General features: G+C 36.7%; 2 protein-coding genes across 3 annotated transcripts; one reads left to right on the top strand and one right to left on the bottom strand.

Annotated features, from left to right (window-relative positions):
• Positions 1 to 190: 190 nt before the first annotated feature.
• Positions 191 to 7249, bottom strand: LOC109052189 (histone chaperone asf1b-A). 2 transcript variants are annotated; one of them, XM_019069652.2, is made up of 6 exons: positions 7143 to 7249; positions 6983 to 7048; positions 5960 to 6087; positions 3746 to 3861; positions 3057 to 3233; positions 191 to 913 (listed from the first exon to the last, which is right to left on the bottom strand). In XM_019069652.2, exons 1-6 carry the CDS (start codon positions 7232 to 7234, stop codon positions 722 to 724), a joined length of 771 nt encoding a protein of 256 aa, XP_018925197.2. In that variant the 5' UTR covers positions 7235 to 7249; the 3' UTR covers positions 191 to 721. The 2 variants fall into 2 exon arrangements, with proteins under 2 accessions (XP_018925197.2, XP_042575777.1); XM_042719843.1 differs by lacking the exons at positions 6983 to 7048; positions 7143 to 7249 and adding an exon at positions 6174 to 6469.
• Positions 7250 to 10960: 3711 nt separating this feature from the next.
• Positions 10961 to 16578, top strand: crb3a (crumbs homolog 3a). Its single transcript, XM_019069654.2, has 4 exons — positions 10961 to 11587; positions 12130 to 12337; positions 14678 to 14721; positions 15868 to 16578. Exons 2-4 carry the CDS (start codon positions 12268 to 12270, stop codon positions 16075 to 16077), a joined length of 324 nt encoding a protein of 107 aa, XP_018925199.1. The 5' UTR covers positions 10961 to 11587; positions 12130 to 12267; the 3' UTR covers positions 16078 to 16578.
• The last annotated feature ends 18 nt before the right edge of the window (positions 16579 to 16596 follow it).

The raw sequence follows: 16596 nt of genomic DNA, 5'->3' as shown, positions 1-16596 counted from the left end.
TTGTGGTTTTGTCACAGATGCTGCAATAGTTCATGTTGCCAAGCAACAACAAGCAAGCGGCTTGTGTCACTCCAAACATGGTGTACTCCTGCATAATGCAACACAACAGCTTTTTTATGAATGAAAAGGCTGCACAGCTGCAGCCACTCTGTGCATAAGGCAAATCAAAGTAAAACAACTTCAGTGACCATTATCACATAACAAAACATTTATTTCATTAAGAACAAAACACCACAAGAGAGATATATATACACAATATAATACAGTCCCACCTACAAAAATATTGTCCGCTGCAACCTTTTACAAAATTATTGCTGATTGCATCTGTTAAATGAATTATGCACCTGACATCTTATCTGCTGAGCTGATCTTCCATCCCCTTTCGGTTTGAGGAAGGATCTGTTTTGGATCAAAAGTTTGATGGCATTAGATGCAGCACATCCTAATACCTAAATCATGTCTTAGATATTTATGACTCATCGGCTCTCCATTCATGTTTCAAACTGAAAAGCAAACCTGTTTATTGCATACCCGAGGATTTACCATATGCTGCACACCACTGAGTTGTTTCAAATACAAGTGGCAACTGTAAGAAAATTAGATAAACTTTTTTTTTTCTGATGTGTTTGAATAATCCCGCCTCTCCTCCACAGTGTCCAGATTGACCTGAGCTCACGGATGAGCCTTGAGATGTGAGGATTATTCACAGGGGCCTGCGTCACTACAAACAGTCCATGGAGTTGTCTGGCACCAGGCCGAGTGGAGGTGCTTTTCCCGGAGTGCAGGACGGGGGGAGCATGGCATTGGGTGCAGGGTCCACATTCTCTGAATCCTCCATTTTCTCAGCACATCCCTCCCAGTTGATGTGAAATCTGGTTACACGTGGGTTGGAAGCCAGAATGTTCCTCTGGAGCTGAAAGCAAGCAGATAAAAAGTCTTTCAATACACACTATAATTTTAAACGGATGCAGATTCATCAGGGATGAAATAGATGACGATAATACAACACCCCCTAGGGAAAATTTGTAAAATATCATCTTCAAAATGTTTAGTTACAATCAATTTTAGCATGTTGTCTCAGGTCACATTAAAACTTTTGCTTTAATGGAATCCATTCAATGTTTATGAAAGCTTGTTTCCATCACAGAATAACATGATACTATTAAATATGAAACCAAACCACCAGTAGGTGGCGGCAAGTCACTGTCTTAATAAGTGAGTCATTGATTCATCCAATTCGTTCAAACGGCTGATTCATTCAATAAGTTAAGCGAGTGTTTATGAATGACTCAATGAATCATTGACTCACCTTATTCCTTCAACAATGCTGAATCGTTAAGTAATGAAACTGTTGTGTGTTGCTCAGAGATGCACGACTGTTCTGCTGTGGCTTTGCTTAGAACTATTTTCATCAATAATGTGTCTAAAATGTAAGTCAGTTAATATTAACTACTTGTTAATTGAACTACTATTGTATAAAATCAATGTCACACTTGCAATCATGTTGATAACTGGGAAAACATCACTCTCAACTGACGCTGTCAATACACTATCCGTTATCAGTAACTGTTTACACTGAAAGTAATACAATCAGAATAATTCTCACCAAAGTTTCGGTGCTGCCCTAGTTATTGTTTGTTATTGACATTTTAATCATGTTACTTGTCCGGTCGGCATGTAAAATTCACTTTCTCTTGCCCCTTCACAAAATCCAATTTTCCCGGACAAGCGTTAATGTCGAGCCCTGGAATTATTACTAAAGTGTGATATTACGTGCACTACTCAAATGAACTATAGTTGTATTTTGACACATTTTATTCAATTAACGCTGAAGATACCTCTTAATAAAACTATTAAAACCCAATGAAATGGCTTTGAGCACAATGCTCTTTCTTCTATTGCTGTACTACATATAAAACAGCAAGTTGCGACCGGACATACTGAAGAACTCATCTGTTTTTAAAACAACCAACAGCCTTTAGTTTACGTAGCAGCTATTAATAACAGTTTTCTACTTGATATTGCTAGTCCAAGACATATGGTATAAAAGTAGACAGTCTTTTCTTAGACATATCTCCAAGCTAAATGGCTTATTGAATAAGAAAAAAATAATTGTGTCCAACAGGAATTGATTGGATCGTAGAAAAGTGGCTGTTGCAAACTAAACAGAAGCAGAGTGCAAGTTTACAGTCAGTTGTGGAGTGATAGGTTTCTGGAGAAAAGGGATTTAAACTTGTCTGGCCATTGGACAACCTTACACTAATGGTTTTTTTTTTTTTTTTTAAGATTAATCCAAAGCTTATGACAGCCACAGTCTAATAGACTACCCCTTTAGATTCAATATGAAACTGTTACAAAAACAAAACAGTTATTATAATGATGTAGTTTAAAAATTATGTAATTTATGTTGGGGCATGGCACCTAGCATTATCTCTTCTTCTCGTTAGTTCAGTGTCTAAACGTTTCTCCTCCTAATGTCATCCATATCACTACAAAATACAGCATTCTGTGGAGAATTCAAATGGGTCCGATATGTTTTATGGTCTGTGCCGACTCACGCATATGATCCGCTCTGTGCTATCATGTCTCTGGAAGGGAGCAGACTGTGTACACACTGCAGAGGTTCGCGTGACAACACGAAACCAGACTTCTTTCCCACCCATGGTCTGAATCGTTCCCTATCCCCTATATAGTACACAACGTGCTATTCACCATACAGAAGTCTGTGAACAAGTGACCAATTTCAGCGAGGCTTCAGCATTTATTTAAAGTGAAAGGGGCGGGACGCTTCGGACTCTAGGGAGCATTTGATTAGACAGAAAGTTGGATGAGAAGCTGAAGTGCAGAGTCATCAAAATCACTGATCCATATTGGCGGAAGTGAGAGACTAATTTTTGAATGCTTATATCTTCTAAATGTGAATTTTGTCATTGTTTCGGAGCACACTAGCTTATAAAAACCTTAAGGCTAACATATTGATACTAAAAAAAAAAATCTTCAATTTTGATTTCATGGGGACTTTAATTTCACAGAGTGTAAGCAGCATGGTGACATACCTGTCCATAGTCAGGTTTGAGAGGCGGGTTCTCACGAAGCTCAGTGTCCATGTACTCATTGTTAACATAGTAGCCGATGCGTATAAACTCCTGTCCTCTGTATGTGCATGTGATCAGAACAACAGTGACACCCACAGCATCACTCTCAGGTATTAGGCCAGTGTTTGGAGCGTCCGCCTGTTGCACAAAAGACAAAAATACCATAACAGATATTAAAGAGTGAAAGAAAATTATTGCATGACTCTAACTGGGTGTAACTGCAGGATAAGTGCACTTATTGGCTTTGACTTGTATACATTTAACACAGAACAACATTACAGGAATAGTTCACCTATAAAGGAACCACACTCATGTAGTTTCAAGTGCACAACACAAAACATGTTCATTCATGTTCTGCTAGCTAAACCTACTTTTGTGCTCCATAGATGACTCGAATACAGGACTTACAACTTTCTGCTGCTGTGTGAATGTGGGGTTATTAGAGTGACAACGTGTAATTTAATAAATAATCTCAATAATAGTTGTGGTGAGACTGTGGCTATGAAAGTACTGATGAAGTGCAAAAAAAGTTTTTTTTTTAAGTTACATTAAACAGATGCAACACTTTGAAAATGGCTACTTTATACCCTATTTGTGTGGGGTTTTTAAGTAAACATAGTTGATAATGATAATCTGTGTTATGAACTCACCTGAAACACAAACATATGCCGGCCTGCAGGAACTGGACCAACCAGGACAGAGTCAAGAGTTTGATCATACTCTTCACTTTCTGCCGAGCCCACGTAAATAATCTTCCATTCGAGATCTATAACACAGAAAACAATTTTATTCAAAAGATCAGATTTTCCTGTATAATGTGCAATTACAATGAACTATTAAGAAAAAAAACTATAACATACACTACTGGCCAAAAGTTCAGAATAATTAACAATTAAATGTTTTTGAAAGAAGTCTCTTTATCGATGTTGATGTTTTTTGCAGGCTAATATGTTTGGGGAAACCATAATACACTATCATTCATATGGTTGCTGTTACGTCCATAGGGACGTCTGTGTATTCATTTGCTGGTGTAAAATGTAGTGCCTGTCTTGGTATGTTTTCTGTTGTGCTTCTCTGTTGCTCCTATCCACGTCATAGGTTGGGAGTGCACCTGAATTGTGTTCCAGCTCGTTAAGGTGTGGGGGAAGCACTATATAAAAGATCCAGAAACCTCCAAAAAGGAGAGAGACTGAGGCTTGCTTCTGAGAGACTGTCATCTTCCGGTCCCAGCACTTGTCACTTTTAGAGTGTTTGTTGTAATGTGTTGGGCGGTGTAAACACTAAGGACGGTATGCTGTGTGCTAACTACTTTCGAGTATGGTAACTCTGTGTGAATAGTTGCCATTAATAGTTGGAGTGTTACAGTAACCCTTAGTTGTACACAGTTGTGCTATGTTGGCCTGTGTGGCCAGATTCACTGTTAAGATTGTTTCTTCAACTTTGTTCTGTTGTTATTGAGATTATTTGTAGGGAGGAGGATGTTCTTTAATTTGAGAATCTGTTTTCTCCTGTGTTTGATTAGAGAGGGAGTAAGGGAAGCATTTGTCTTTTTGTTTTATTTCTTTTAATGCTAGGTAAGGCAGTTTAACAAATCCTCAGTTAGAGTTCCTTTTGTTTGTTGTTTTGGTTTTTTCCCCTCGTGAAGTCTTATGTTTGTGTTCCACTGATTAACTTAAAATAAACCTTGTATGTCTTTTCATATTTAAAACTGGTGTGGCGATTTGTGTTTGTCCTGGGACCTGGAGACGGGAGTTCTCTCACTCTCTCCCCGCAATTTTTGTTACGCTTCTTCCCGGCCCCTAGATTAAAAATGGGGAACGTAACAGTTGCGGTACTGCCAATTTTTTTTTTTTTAAAGAAAATAAAATTTTATTTTTATTCAGCAAGGACGCATTAAGTTAAATTGCATATAACTGACATTTATTATGTTAAAGAAATGCTGTTCTTTTTAACTTTCTATTTAAAGAATCCTTTAAAAATATTCTGATTTCCAAAAATATATATATTGAGCAGCAAAACTGTTTTCAATACAATAATGAGAAATGTTTCTTGAGCAGCAAATCGGCATATTAGAATGATTTCTGAAGGATCATGCGACACTGAAGACTGGAGTAATGATACTGAAAATTCATCTTTGCATCACAGGAATAAATTATATTTTAAAATCTATTCAAAATTTCAACTGTAATACTATTTTACAAAATTACCGTTTTTACTGTATATTTGTTTAAATAAAAATGCATCCTTGGTTGCATGACTGTTAGTAGTGTATGATTTTGTTGGAATTAAAAGAGCAGATTTAACATTTTACATTTAATTTCCTAGTACTAGGGTCTCACATGGAATGTGACGTGTATTATTATACATTTGTGCATTTTATCTGTTTTTTTTTTTTTCGTTTATATTTGATAAGCTAAATCTAAACCGTTGTTCAGAGACCAACTTTAACAAAGTTTGACAGAAATATGTCGAGTTTCTATAGGCAACCCTGTAGCACAATGTAATTAAGAGTAATGCATTTGCTAATTAAAGAGGTTTTAATAAATAATAGCATCATTATTGCAGTTAGTTATTGGGAAATATTTATCGTAATATAAATAACGTAATGTCCACGCATAAGTAACATTTATTAGTATTTTTTTTCTTAGCAGTACACACATCAATAGAAAAAGACAATGTTAGATGCAGAGAGACGATTAGCTCGGTTTAACGGAGAATAAAGGAGAAAGTACAGCTCAGCTTTCTCCTCGCACGCTTCAATCACCCGCCAATCTGACGTCATCGGCAGGAGTTAGCGCGTTAGCTAGCAGGCTAATGAAGAACGAGAAAACATATCAAAAATTAAAATCAACTTTAATACTTACCTTCGGGAAGATCCTCCATGCACTCGAAGGTAACTTCGAATTGAAACGGGTTTCCAAACGGACTTGGGTTGTCCAGGACAGCTACATTTAGCACTTGCACTTTTGCCATTGCTGTAAGTCTAACGTTACTGTAGAAACCAGGAAATTGACACAATTTACCCCCAAAACAATGCAAGACCGATAAATCGAGAACAAATTAAAACACCCAACAGACGTTTTCAGGTAAGGTTAAAACTCCAGAAGAGTTAGCTTCACTTCTTAGCTTGCGAGCTAATAGTTCAATACCGTAGACTAACTTATACTGTTAAAGCCGAAGAATGGAGAAGTCTAGGTGGCCTCTCCTCCAAAATTAAAAGGAAACAGAATTCAATCTATGATCGAGAGTAAAGTGTAGACGTTATTTCGCGAAACCTGTTACTTAAACTGACAAACAATACAAGTTGCGCTCAACGCTTTGTCTCCCGCCAGAGCGTTCAGACAGCTCCAGGAAGCGTCACGGAAAGCGGATTGGTTTGCGCGCTGATTGGTCAGTAGACTGAAGGTCCCGGATTCTGCGGACGCTGATTGGACGTCAGTGACAGCTGTTAAACGGACGAGCCCTCCTCTGGGTTTGACTAGCTGCGTGATGCATCATCTTTCATTGCAATGCTAAAGTTGGTTTTAACGGTAGAATTGAGTTTAACTAATTAGCTCATTATCAGGTAAAATAAAGATGGAATCGAATGGAATCAGCATTAGCAGTCACTAAATTACAGCCAGATATTTTAAAGGTTGTATAGAGGCAAGACACAGAATAATTAAAGAATGTATATTTTTATATATAGTCATTTTTGGAATGAGAGAGATAAAGAGGGAGAGAGAGAGAATTAAATAAGAAACATTTGCTTTAACATGTTCAACTGTAATATATATTTCTGATTAAAACTTGGGGTTGTAGAGAGAGAGAGAACCAAAGAGCATAATCATGTTACTGACATCTAATTCTAAACTCCAAATTTTGAAGTATATAAGAGTAATACCCACCAACTTAATGGTCTCCCTTCTTTCCTTAATTGTTTGTCAGTCTTTCTACTACATTCTTCCACTTTACTGAAATAGTTATCAGAGAAAAATCACTGCTGGGTTAACAGAAATATCAATAACAAAATGCATTGTGCAGGAATAATTCATATTCTACTCTGACCTGTAATGATAATCCGGACCAGAAAGAAAGACCTGCTCAATCTCCTGCAAGGATGAATTGCGTAGGACAGTCAGGGCATATATGATGGCCATATCAAAAAACAGTTAATTTAAATATACTATTATACCACTACTGAACAGCAAGCCATTATACATGGGTCCATACACAAGTAGCACCAGCATGCAGTTTATATTTTGTAAGTGCATGAGCAGGAACACACACAAACACATTACATGATCTGGCATTTCTCTAGAAAAAGAACACCACAGATTAACTGCACTTCAGCTGTGAAGCTCAGTTATGTTGGTGTCCTATGCAGTACTCCTCTCAGACGAGTACTCAGATGTCCTGTTGTTCCTCTGTCAAGGTAAACAGGCACCCAGTAAGAGGACAGCTTACTGTATGTAACCACTTCTTAGAGGGCTTCCCATTGAGTACGCCATGTGGGCAAATCGTGGTGCAAAAACAATTATTTTGAGGAAATTGATACATTTAAGATAAAAAAAATACAATCATTTGCAGCATAGTTAAAATATACTGTTAATGTAATCCCGAAGTAAGGCCCTTCGTGAATCTTTACTATGAGTTAGTCTGTAAAGATGAATAAATGTGAACATTGTTAAAGTACCACCACATGCTCCTCAGACCCCTGTAACTAACCAAATCCATAAAATCACTTCATATTGGCCATGCAGAACATGACAGAAACTAACACATGACAACCATGGAATGTATGTGGTGTAGACCTGCAGATAAGGCATACATCTGAACTATTAAAACTGCCAAACGTCTCATTCATCACTGCAAAAAACTGCCAAAACAACAGGCTAATAAATTCCTAATGCAACCAGGCAGGCAGTGCAGTTGGGAATTATTTATACGTTAATTAAAACATGAGCATTAAACAAGGCATTAAACAAGTTTTTACACTAATACAGTAAGCTACAGGTAAATCTGACATTTCACATCAACATCATCTATTTAGCTGTAATTAATGTACTGGCTAGATTTACTTATTACAGTCATTAAGTGAACAAGGTTTAACTGAATCATGGCCACTAATTAAGAACGTCATAATAATTAATAAAACTAGCGCACCAATTCTTAATTCGTGGGAATTAATTATTAATTCATAGTTAGCAGCTCTACCTCCGGCTATGTAAACTTTGCATCGTTTTAACGTTATAAAATAAAACTTAATTGAAAATCGGTACTCACACTTTCTTTGCTGTGCATGTCGTCCTTATATTTGTGTTCTTGATGATCCAATTCGGTAGGTGGCGCTGTTACAAAAAACTAGGGTCCTGGAAATGCGGTCCCAGCAATGCAGTCCTGAAACTGCATCCTCAGATTGTGCAGGAACATATTATTGGGGAGAAAATATAGTTCATATTATGTTATGAACTATAATTATAATAATTTAATATAATTATTAAAATAACAAAGTGCAAAACTGTTTACTTGATAAATAGTAGTAACAAAGCCTATTGGCTGGAAGAAAAAAGAAAACCAGTTGCTGAATCTTTCACACACATATGAACCTGCTATCTCAGTATTTTTTTTTTTTTTTTTTTTTTTTTTTTGTGAATTAAATTTGAATTGTGAAAGATTCCAGAAGGATCAGTGACCATCTGTGTCTGTGTATCAAGTAGGCTAAAGAAATCTCTTTTATTACAGAGGTTGTAAAATATTAGGTCAAATTGAGATGAAGATGAAACAGCTGACAGTTAAAGAAGAATAATTGAATATTACTATGCAAAAATTTGTTTAAATTTATGTTTTTTCGCCACATTTTGCATGTCGTTTTGCATCACGATGTTTCAGAGGCTACAAGTGTTTATAGACTAGGCCTACTTAGTCTACTTAGTCTGTGGGGAAGTCATGGCCTAGTGGTTAGAGAGTTTGACTCCTAACCCTAAGGTTGTGGGTTCGAGTCTCGGGCCAGCAATACCACGACTGAGGTGCCCTTGAGCAAGAATCCGAACCCCCAACTGCTCCCCGGGTGCCGCAGCATAAATGGCTGCCCACTGCTCCGGGTGTGTGTTCATGGTGTGTGTGTGTGTGTGTGTGTGTTCACTGCTTTTTGTGTGCACTTTGGATGGGTTAAATGCAGAACATAAATTCTGAGTATGGGTCACCATACTTGGCTGTATGTCACATCACTTTTTTTTTTCACTTTTTTTTTTTTATTTGTGAAACATTTTCTGCATCTTATGCAAGCAAATAAAATTTATTATTAGGGCCTATTATTATTATAATTGCTGCTGTTGTACATTTTAATTATATCACCTTATCAAATCCACCGCACTCATCTTGCTGGATCTGTCTACTGCTTTTGACACAGTCAACCACCAGATCCTCCTGTCAACTCTCATGAAGATGGGCATCTCAGGAACTGCACTCCTATGGTTCAAATGGTAGGTCCTTCAGGGTGTCTTGGAGAGGGGAGGTTTCTAAGTCACAACTTCTTGCTACTGGGGTTCCTCAGGGCTCAGTGCTTGGACCACTTCTCTTCTCCATCTACATGTCATTATTAGGATCTGTCATCCAGAAACATGGCTTTTCCTATCACTGCTATGCTGATGACACTCAACTCTACTTCTAATTCCAGCCAGATGATCCAACGATAACTGTTCGCATTGCAGCCTGTCTGACAGACATCTCTGGCTGGATGAAGGACCACCACCTTCAACTCAACTTCGGAGGACAGAACTGCTTGTGGTCTCAGCACACCCAGCACTTCATCACAATTTCTCTATACAGCTAGGTTCGTTAAGCATTACTCTTTCTAGGACAGCCAGGAACCTTGGAGTTGTGATTGATGATCAGCTAAGCTTCACAGACCATATTACTATAACGGCCCGGTCCTGCAGATTTGCTTTACAACATTAGGAAGATTAGACCCCTCCTATCAGAGCAGGCCACACAACTCCTTGTTCAAGCTATTGTTCTCCCCGGACTGGACTATTGTAATGCTCTCTTAGCAGGCCTTCCAGCATGTACTACCAAGCCTCTGTAACTGATCAAGAATGGTCTTCAATGAGTCGGAGAGAGCACACGTCACACCTCTCTTCATCAGTTTGCACTGGCTGCTGATAGCCACTCACATCAAATTCAAGGCACTGATGTTTGCCTACAAGACAACCACTAGCTCTGCACCAAAGTACCGTAACGCGATAGTTCAGACCTATGCGGCCTCCAGAAGCTTGCGTTCTGCAAATGAACAACGCCTCGTGGTACAATCCCAAAGAGGCACAAAATCACTCTCACGGACCTTTACCTGGACTGTTCCAAACTGGTGGAATGACCTGCTTATCTCAATTCAAGCAGCTGAGTCTTTGGTCATCTTCAGAAAATGTCTAAAGACAGATCTTTTTCGTCAGCACTTGACTAATTAATGCTAACATTCTTATTCTATTTGTCTCTTTTTTGAAAAAAAATATGTGTACTGTGTTAGACTAACTGAGACTTGTTACAGCACTTGTGTATTGTTGCCCCACTATTGGTTTGAATTGCTTATATTTGCTCTTCTCATTTGTAAGTCGCTTTGGATAAAAGTGTCTGCTAAATGATTAAATGTATATTATATTATATTATATTGATTGTTTTTGTCGTACTTTTTACTGTGTCAGTGGGTAAGTTTAATGCTAATTTCCTTTTTTTTTTCTGTGTGTGGAACGTCAAAGAAGCAACAGTCACGAAGTGGTTAATCATTTTCCTAAAAGGACAGGAGGAAAGGGATTAACAGAACTGTGGTATGTCAAGAATTTTTTTCTTGTAAGATTAAAAGTTGATTCGCTACCACTGGAGGTCGCGACACTAAAAGAACATTTCAAACCGACGGTATTGATAAGAAAGAGAGCGAAAGTGTATGTTATTTCTTTAAATCTCTTGAAACGTGAAACAGCTAAAAATAGAACAATTTAACACCTCAAATCAGTCAGATGCAAACCATTTGACATCCGGGAAATATTCAAATTAGCAAGGACACAAAGATTAAATCAGTGATGATGTGCGTCAGTGCAGTCATTGAGCGAGAGCGCGCATCGCTTCGGTGCGCAGGTGGATGTCTGCTCACAATAGCGCGACTGTCTCGCGCCACAGGTAGTAGCTGTAGCTGGACTCAGGTGTTGTAACACGACACTGAACCATGTGATCAGCGATGAGAATTTAGGAAGAAGAAGAAGAAAAAAAAACAGCTCGAGCATTCACTCAACACACTAGTAAATAGGCTACCCACTGCACAAGACCACCATTGATCTCGAAGGACAATGTATTATTATTATTATTATGAGCATTACGCCGGAGTATTGCGCTAGTTTCGGTTTAAATACTTCATTTCACCGGTAAGGTGAGGCGGAAGCGAGCTACGGTCAGATCTATTGGATATAAAGTCTACATATATTCGTCGGGAAACATCGTGGATTATGAAGGTGGACACACAGGTATGAGCTTATTTCTGTTTATGTGTCTAGTATGGACGAATGTTTCCTTAGCAACCCAAATAAGTGGAAGGAATGTGCATGTCGTGGACTAGATAAATGTTAGAAATCCAGTTGAAAAATGAAAAATAAATAGGCCTTTTTCTATTATGATGGCCAAGGTCAGCTGTTATGTATTAAACACATCCAATACATCTTTAAGAAATATTTAAGTATTTTCTTTGAAATGCAAGTTTACACAGGAATAAACATCAACTGGAATGAATCATATATATATATATATATATATATATATATATATATATATATATATATATATATATATATATATATATTAATACAGTTTATATAAAAATGTAAATTTTTATATCAAATTTAATTTAGGAGATCATAAACAAAAAGATTATCCAGCTAAATAATCTGGTTTCCGATTAGTCACTTATAATAGTTACTGTAACTGATTTTGTTTGTTGCAAACAATACGAACAATCAAATTTGCAGAGGAACTTCAGATCCTAACAGATGCTTCTACTCTTCTTTTGCAGCCTGCTAGAGACAGACAGGACTATTTTTATTCTTTGATCTTGGACATGATTTATTGATCAGCTCTGCTCCACCCTACCCGGAGCTTCAGCCCCTTCTGGTTGAGGGTAGAGGTGCAGACTGACTCCATCAATCCGGAGATGATACGGCAGGTTGGGCTGTTGGCAGGGAGTTTTCTGCTGCTGCTTCTCAGGAATGTTTCGGCCCAGGGTGAGTCCCTCGCTCCACCTCTGCAGTCATGTCCAAAACTGAACTTAAAGAGTATCCAGACTATTAATCACTGTTAGACTCACTGCATTTCAACAGCTCAGTGGAGTTGCATCAGATTAATCTGAACACAAGAGCCTAACACTCTTCTAACTTGTACTAAGTTAATACAGGATTGTTTCTTGAGCAGACAAGCTCAAGCATGACGGTTTCCTGCAGAAACATTAAAGGTATTGTTGCAAGGTTGTAAAATGGTACAGAAAGTGTGAGAATAAACCATCAATCTCATAAAACCTGCCCAGACCATATTTCACCCTGAATATCACAAGAACTATGTAAGAAATTATATTTTCTTTACAGAAAATAGACCAATTTTTAGGGTCATTAAGAATTTTTTTTTGTATTTTGACTTTAATTTTATGACATGTAGGTATGGTTTCAGCCACAATATTATATTATATTATATTATATTCTTACTTATAACTATTTGCTTATTAGTATGAATATTAATAGCATATTGGCTATTTATCAGTACATATAAAGCACATATTAATGCCTTATTCTGCATGACCATATTGTAGATCCCTTACTAACCAATACCTAAACTTAAGAACTACCTTACTAACTATTAATAAGCACCAAATTAGGAGTTTACTGAGGCAAGTGTGGTAGTTATTAGTGAGAGCTGGTCCCAAACTAAAGTGTGACCATATACTTAAACACATTATTGTGGTGTTTGTTGTTATGCCTTTGATGCTGACTTAAAGACAATGAGAATTTGAGGCTTGGCCATAAAATAGGTGTAATTTTCTTTACAAAAATACAATTTATTTGTAGTTTTATTCTCATTTTTGGAGTAGAACATCTTTTGTGAGATTCATGAGTGAGGCTGTAAATGGTCACGCAAACAAAAATACTGTAGTACACATGCTTCATGACTCAAGTTTCTTTCATTCTTTAGATATCTTTGCACTTTGTAAATTTACTCCTGTAAATGATTAACATTTTTGCTTTTTTATATGTATCCTCCCACTCTCTATCTTTCCCTTTTTCTCTCTCGATCTCTCTCTTCTATGTTTTTTTATGTGCTCTCATAGCATTTAAACATTACTTCTAATCATCAATTTGCAAGTGTAACATTTATTTTCAATCAAGTCAGCAGTTTGTACCATTACTTGTTCTCTGACCTTCAAATGCACATTATGGTTTGTCAAAGTGCAGTGATCACGTGTATCAAAACTTGAGATTTTACAAAGTTGCCAAATTTTGAGATTATTTGGGGTGTGAGGGATTTGTTGTTCCTTGCAGAATTGAGGCTAAGTATGGGGCACCAGTTGATACTTTGCTTCCTATTATTAAACAAGGTGACGATGATAATATATTTATAAATGTATAAATGCATAAACAGTGAATATGATATCATCCAGTCACACAGCACCACATGATTTAAGGCAATGTATTTACTTAACAAGTGCAGTTTTTTTGTTTGTTTGTTTTTTACTGTGTAGAGTAGACGTACTGTATTGCCTGTTGAAACAGGAAGTGAAGACCGGTTGAAAATTTTGTGTTATTATTTTAAATAGTCAGTAGGCTATCCTTTAGTTTATATTTGTGAACTCTTCATTGCTTTTTGCCTTAATGGAGAGAGACATTGTCCCTGTAGACAACAATTTGTATGTGAAATATGAGTCATTAAATATTTTTGGTCAGTTTTCCCAGATGAATCTTAAAGAATGTATGCTAAAAGTGTGTTTTGTCAACTTTTAGGATTGCACTAGGATGTAGATGAACTTAAAGCTAACAGGCATCACATTTGTGTAGGTATATATAATTAAGATTTAACTTAGTCGCTCTCTCAATTTTATCCCTTTCTTTTGTATTCAAGATCCAGATAAAAAAAAAAGAAGAAGCTCTGAACACATACTGAATGTTGGGTGCTGGGTTTCATAATATTGCTGTAAATCATTTAAACTGTGAGATTACACCATCACTGTGCGGATGTATCACACTTTACACCACTCGACATGGAGAAAGCTTCAAGTTCCTCTTTTATTAACATTTAGTTCTCATTCTCATATCTTTGTTTCTTTTTCTTAGAAATAAAGCTTTAATAGTGAGCTCTGTGACATAGGTGTGCAGCATAGTGATGTGATCTGAAATGAAACCGACACATAAATATTAAAGAACCAAAAAATGCTACTTTGAGCTGCAACGCTGTCATTAAAAAAACATGCAAGATTTGCGAGCCATAGGATGAATACCAAAGTCATATTAAGAGTCTGCATCGTCATTCAGAATCTGTACAGTTGGTTGTAATCTCATTGTAATGTTTTCTATTTGCAGGGGAAACAACCACAATGCCCAGTAACTCAACAACTCCCAACCCAGTAAGTAGAGATTCTCCTGAGGTGTATTCCTGTGTTTATTTCCTCTCTCCACATATTAGCCTGAAGTGTATCATCTGTCTAGAAATTATAAGACGTTTATTTCTCTTATAAATATCTGATCAACTGTTTGCCGATATACTCTTCGTTTGATCTTTAAGAATCAGATGTTTCCCAAAATTGAGAATAAGAAATTGAATCTGAAAACTTAAGGTAAACTAGAACATTCTGGGAAATAAGTTGTCCTTCCCCTTTAGTTTGGGGTTAGAAAGATTTTGTTAAATGTTTTGAAATAAGTTTCTTGTGTTCACTAAGGCTGCATGCTTTGATATTTGATCAAAATACAGTAATTTTGTGAAATATTATTTAAAATGTAATTTTTTTTTCTATTTGAATATATTTTGAAGTTTGATGCAAAGCTGAATTTTCAGCATCATTACTCCAGTCTTCAGTATCACATGATCCTTTAGAAATCATTCTAATATGCAGATTTTTCTGCTCAAGAAAAAAAGTATTATTAATATCAATGTTGAAAAAAGTAGCTGCTTATTATTTTTGCGAAAACGTTTTTACGCATGCTTGGTGAATAAAATTATTAAGTGCTTAAAAAAACAGAAATAATACAAATCTTACTTACTTTTATGTTTATGGCTCATTTATAATGATAACAAAATACTGCACATATTATTAAAAACTGCACCAACAGCAGTTGTTGAAATTAAAAGTATGAATTTAGTTTAATTTCATTCCATTTAATCCTCAAATTGAAACATTTACTATATGCTGTAACACTTCTCACTTTTCAGTGTCCTTGTTACATGTTATTACTATAGTTATAACAGTAAATTATGCATAATTACATTAAACTAACACTAAACCAGTCCCAACCCTATAGCAAATACATGGTGTTAATTAATATTCAGCATTTAAACATACAATTACGCTGTGACAAGGACATCTTAAAATAAATTTGAACCCTTGAACTTGTTTGCTTCCTCAATTTAAACTCTATTACAGTTCTGAATAGGCTTGGAATGAAGACATATCAAAATATTTGATTTCTTTATGCAATCAAGTCAGTGTTTAATGCAGTTAAGCATCCTGTTATACTTCTTCAGTTGATGAACATTTCTACTTTTCTTTGTCCAGGGCCCTAATATTGTGGCCATTGTGGTACCAACTGTGGTCCTGGGACTGCTGGCTATTTTAACAGCGGTTCTGTTGTTTCTGTTCTGCGTGGTAAAGAAGAAGAGACAGACGGAAGGGACGTACCAACCCAGCGCAGAGGAGCAGTCAGGAGTGCGTAGTGTAGAGACGCCTGACGCTCTGAAACTACCCAAGGAGGAGAGACTGATTTGACACACTGGTTTATGAAGAACCTACAGCACATGATACCAGTGACTCAATTCCAAAATGGTTAAATGGATAAACATTAACTAAGGAACGTTTCTGAAGGCACAAGGCACAAACTTAGCCCTGTGTTTTGGCTAAACAAAGCGAGTCTGACTACTTGGAAGAAACTTGAAGGAACAAATCGTCTCTCGAAAAAAGGCAACATATTGATCTGCACGTGCATCTCTCTAGCATTTTATGCCTTAAACTTTTCTCTGAATACTTCATTTTGTGTTGTGTTACCTGTTTTAATGGTTGCTTTACACATACAAATGCTGATGTTTGTATGTAGTGTTGAGATACATTTAAAGGTGAAGCATGTAATTTCTGCACCCCTGGTGTCACAAAACAGAATTGCAGTTTGTTTGTTTTGCATTCAGAATGAGCCAGACTTAAAAGGGATAGTTCACCCAAAAATGGAAATTCTGTCATCATTTACTCACCCTTAAGTTGTTGTTCTGTTGAGCAGAAAGATATTTTAAAAAT

This window comes from Cyprinus carpio, chromosome A3 (genome assembly GCF_018340385.1).
Source record: "Cyprinus carpio isolate SPL01 chromosome A3, ASM1834038v1, whole genome shotgun sequence".
Classification (NCBI taxonomy): domain Eukaryota; kingdom Metazoa; phylum Chordata; class Actinopteri; order Cypriniformes; family Cyprinidae; genus Cyprinus; species Cyprinus carpio.
Note: the sequence above shows the minus strand (reverse complement) of the source record. Positions and strands in the feature narration are given on the sequence as shown.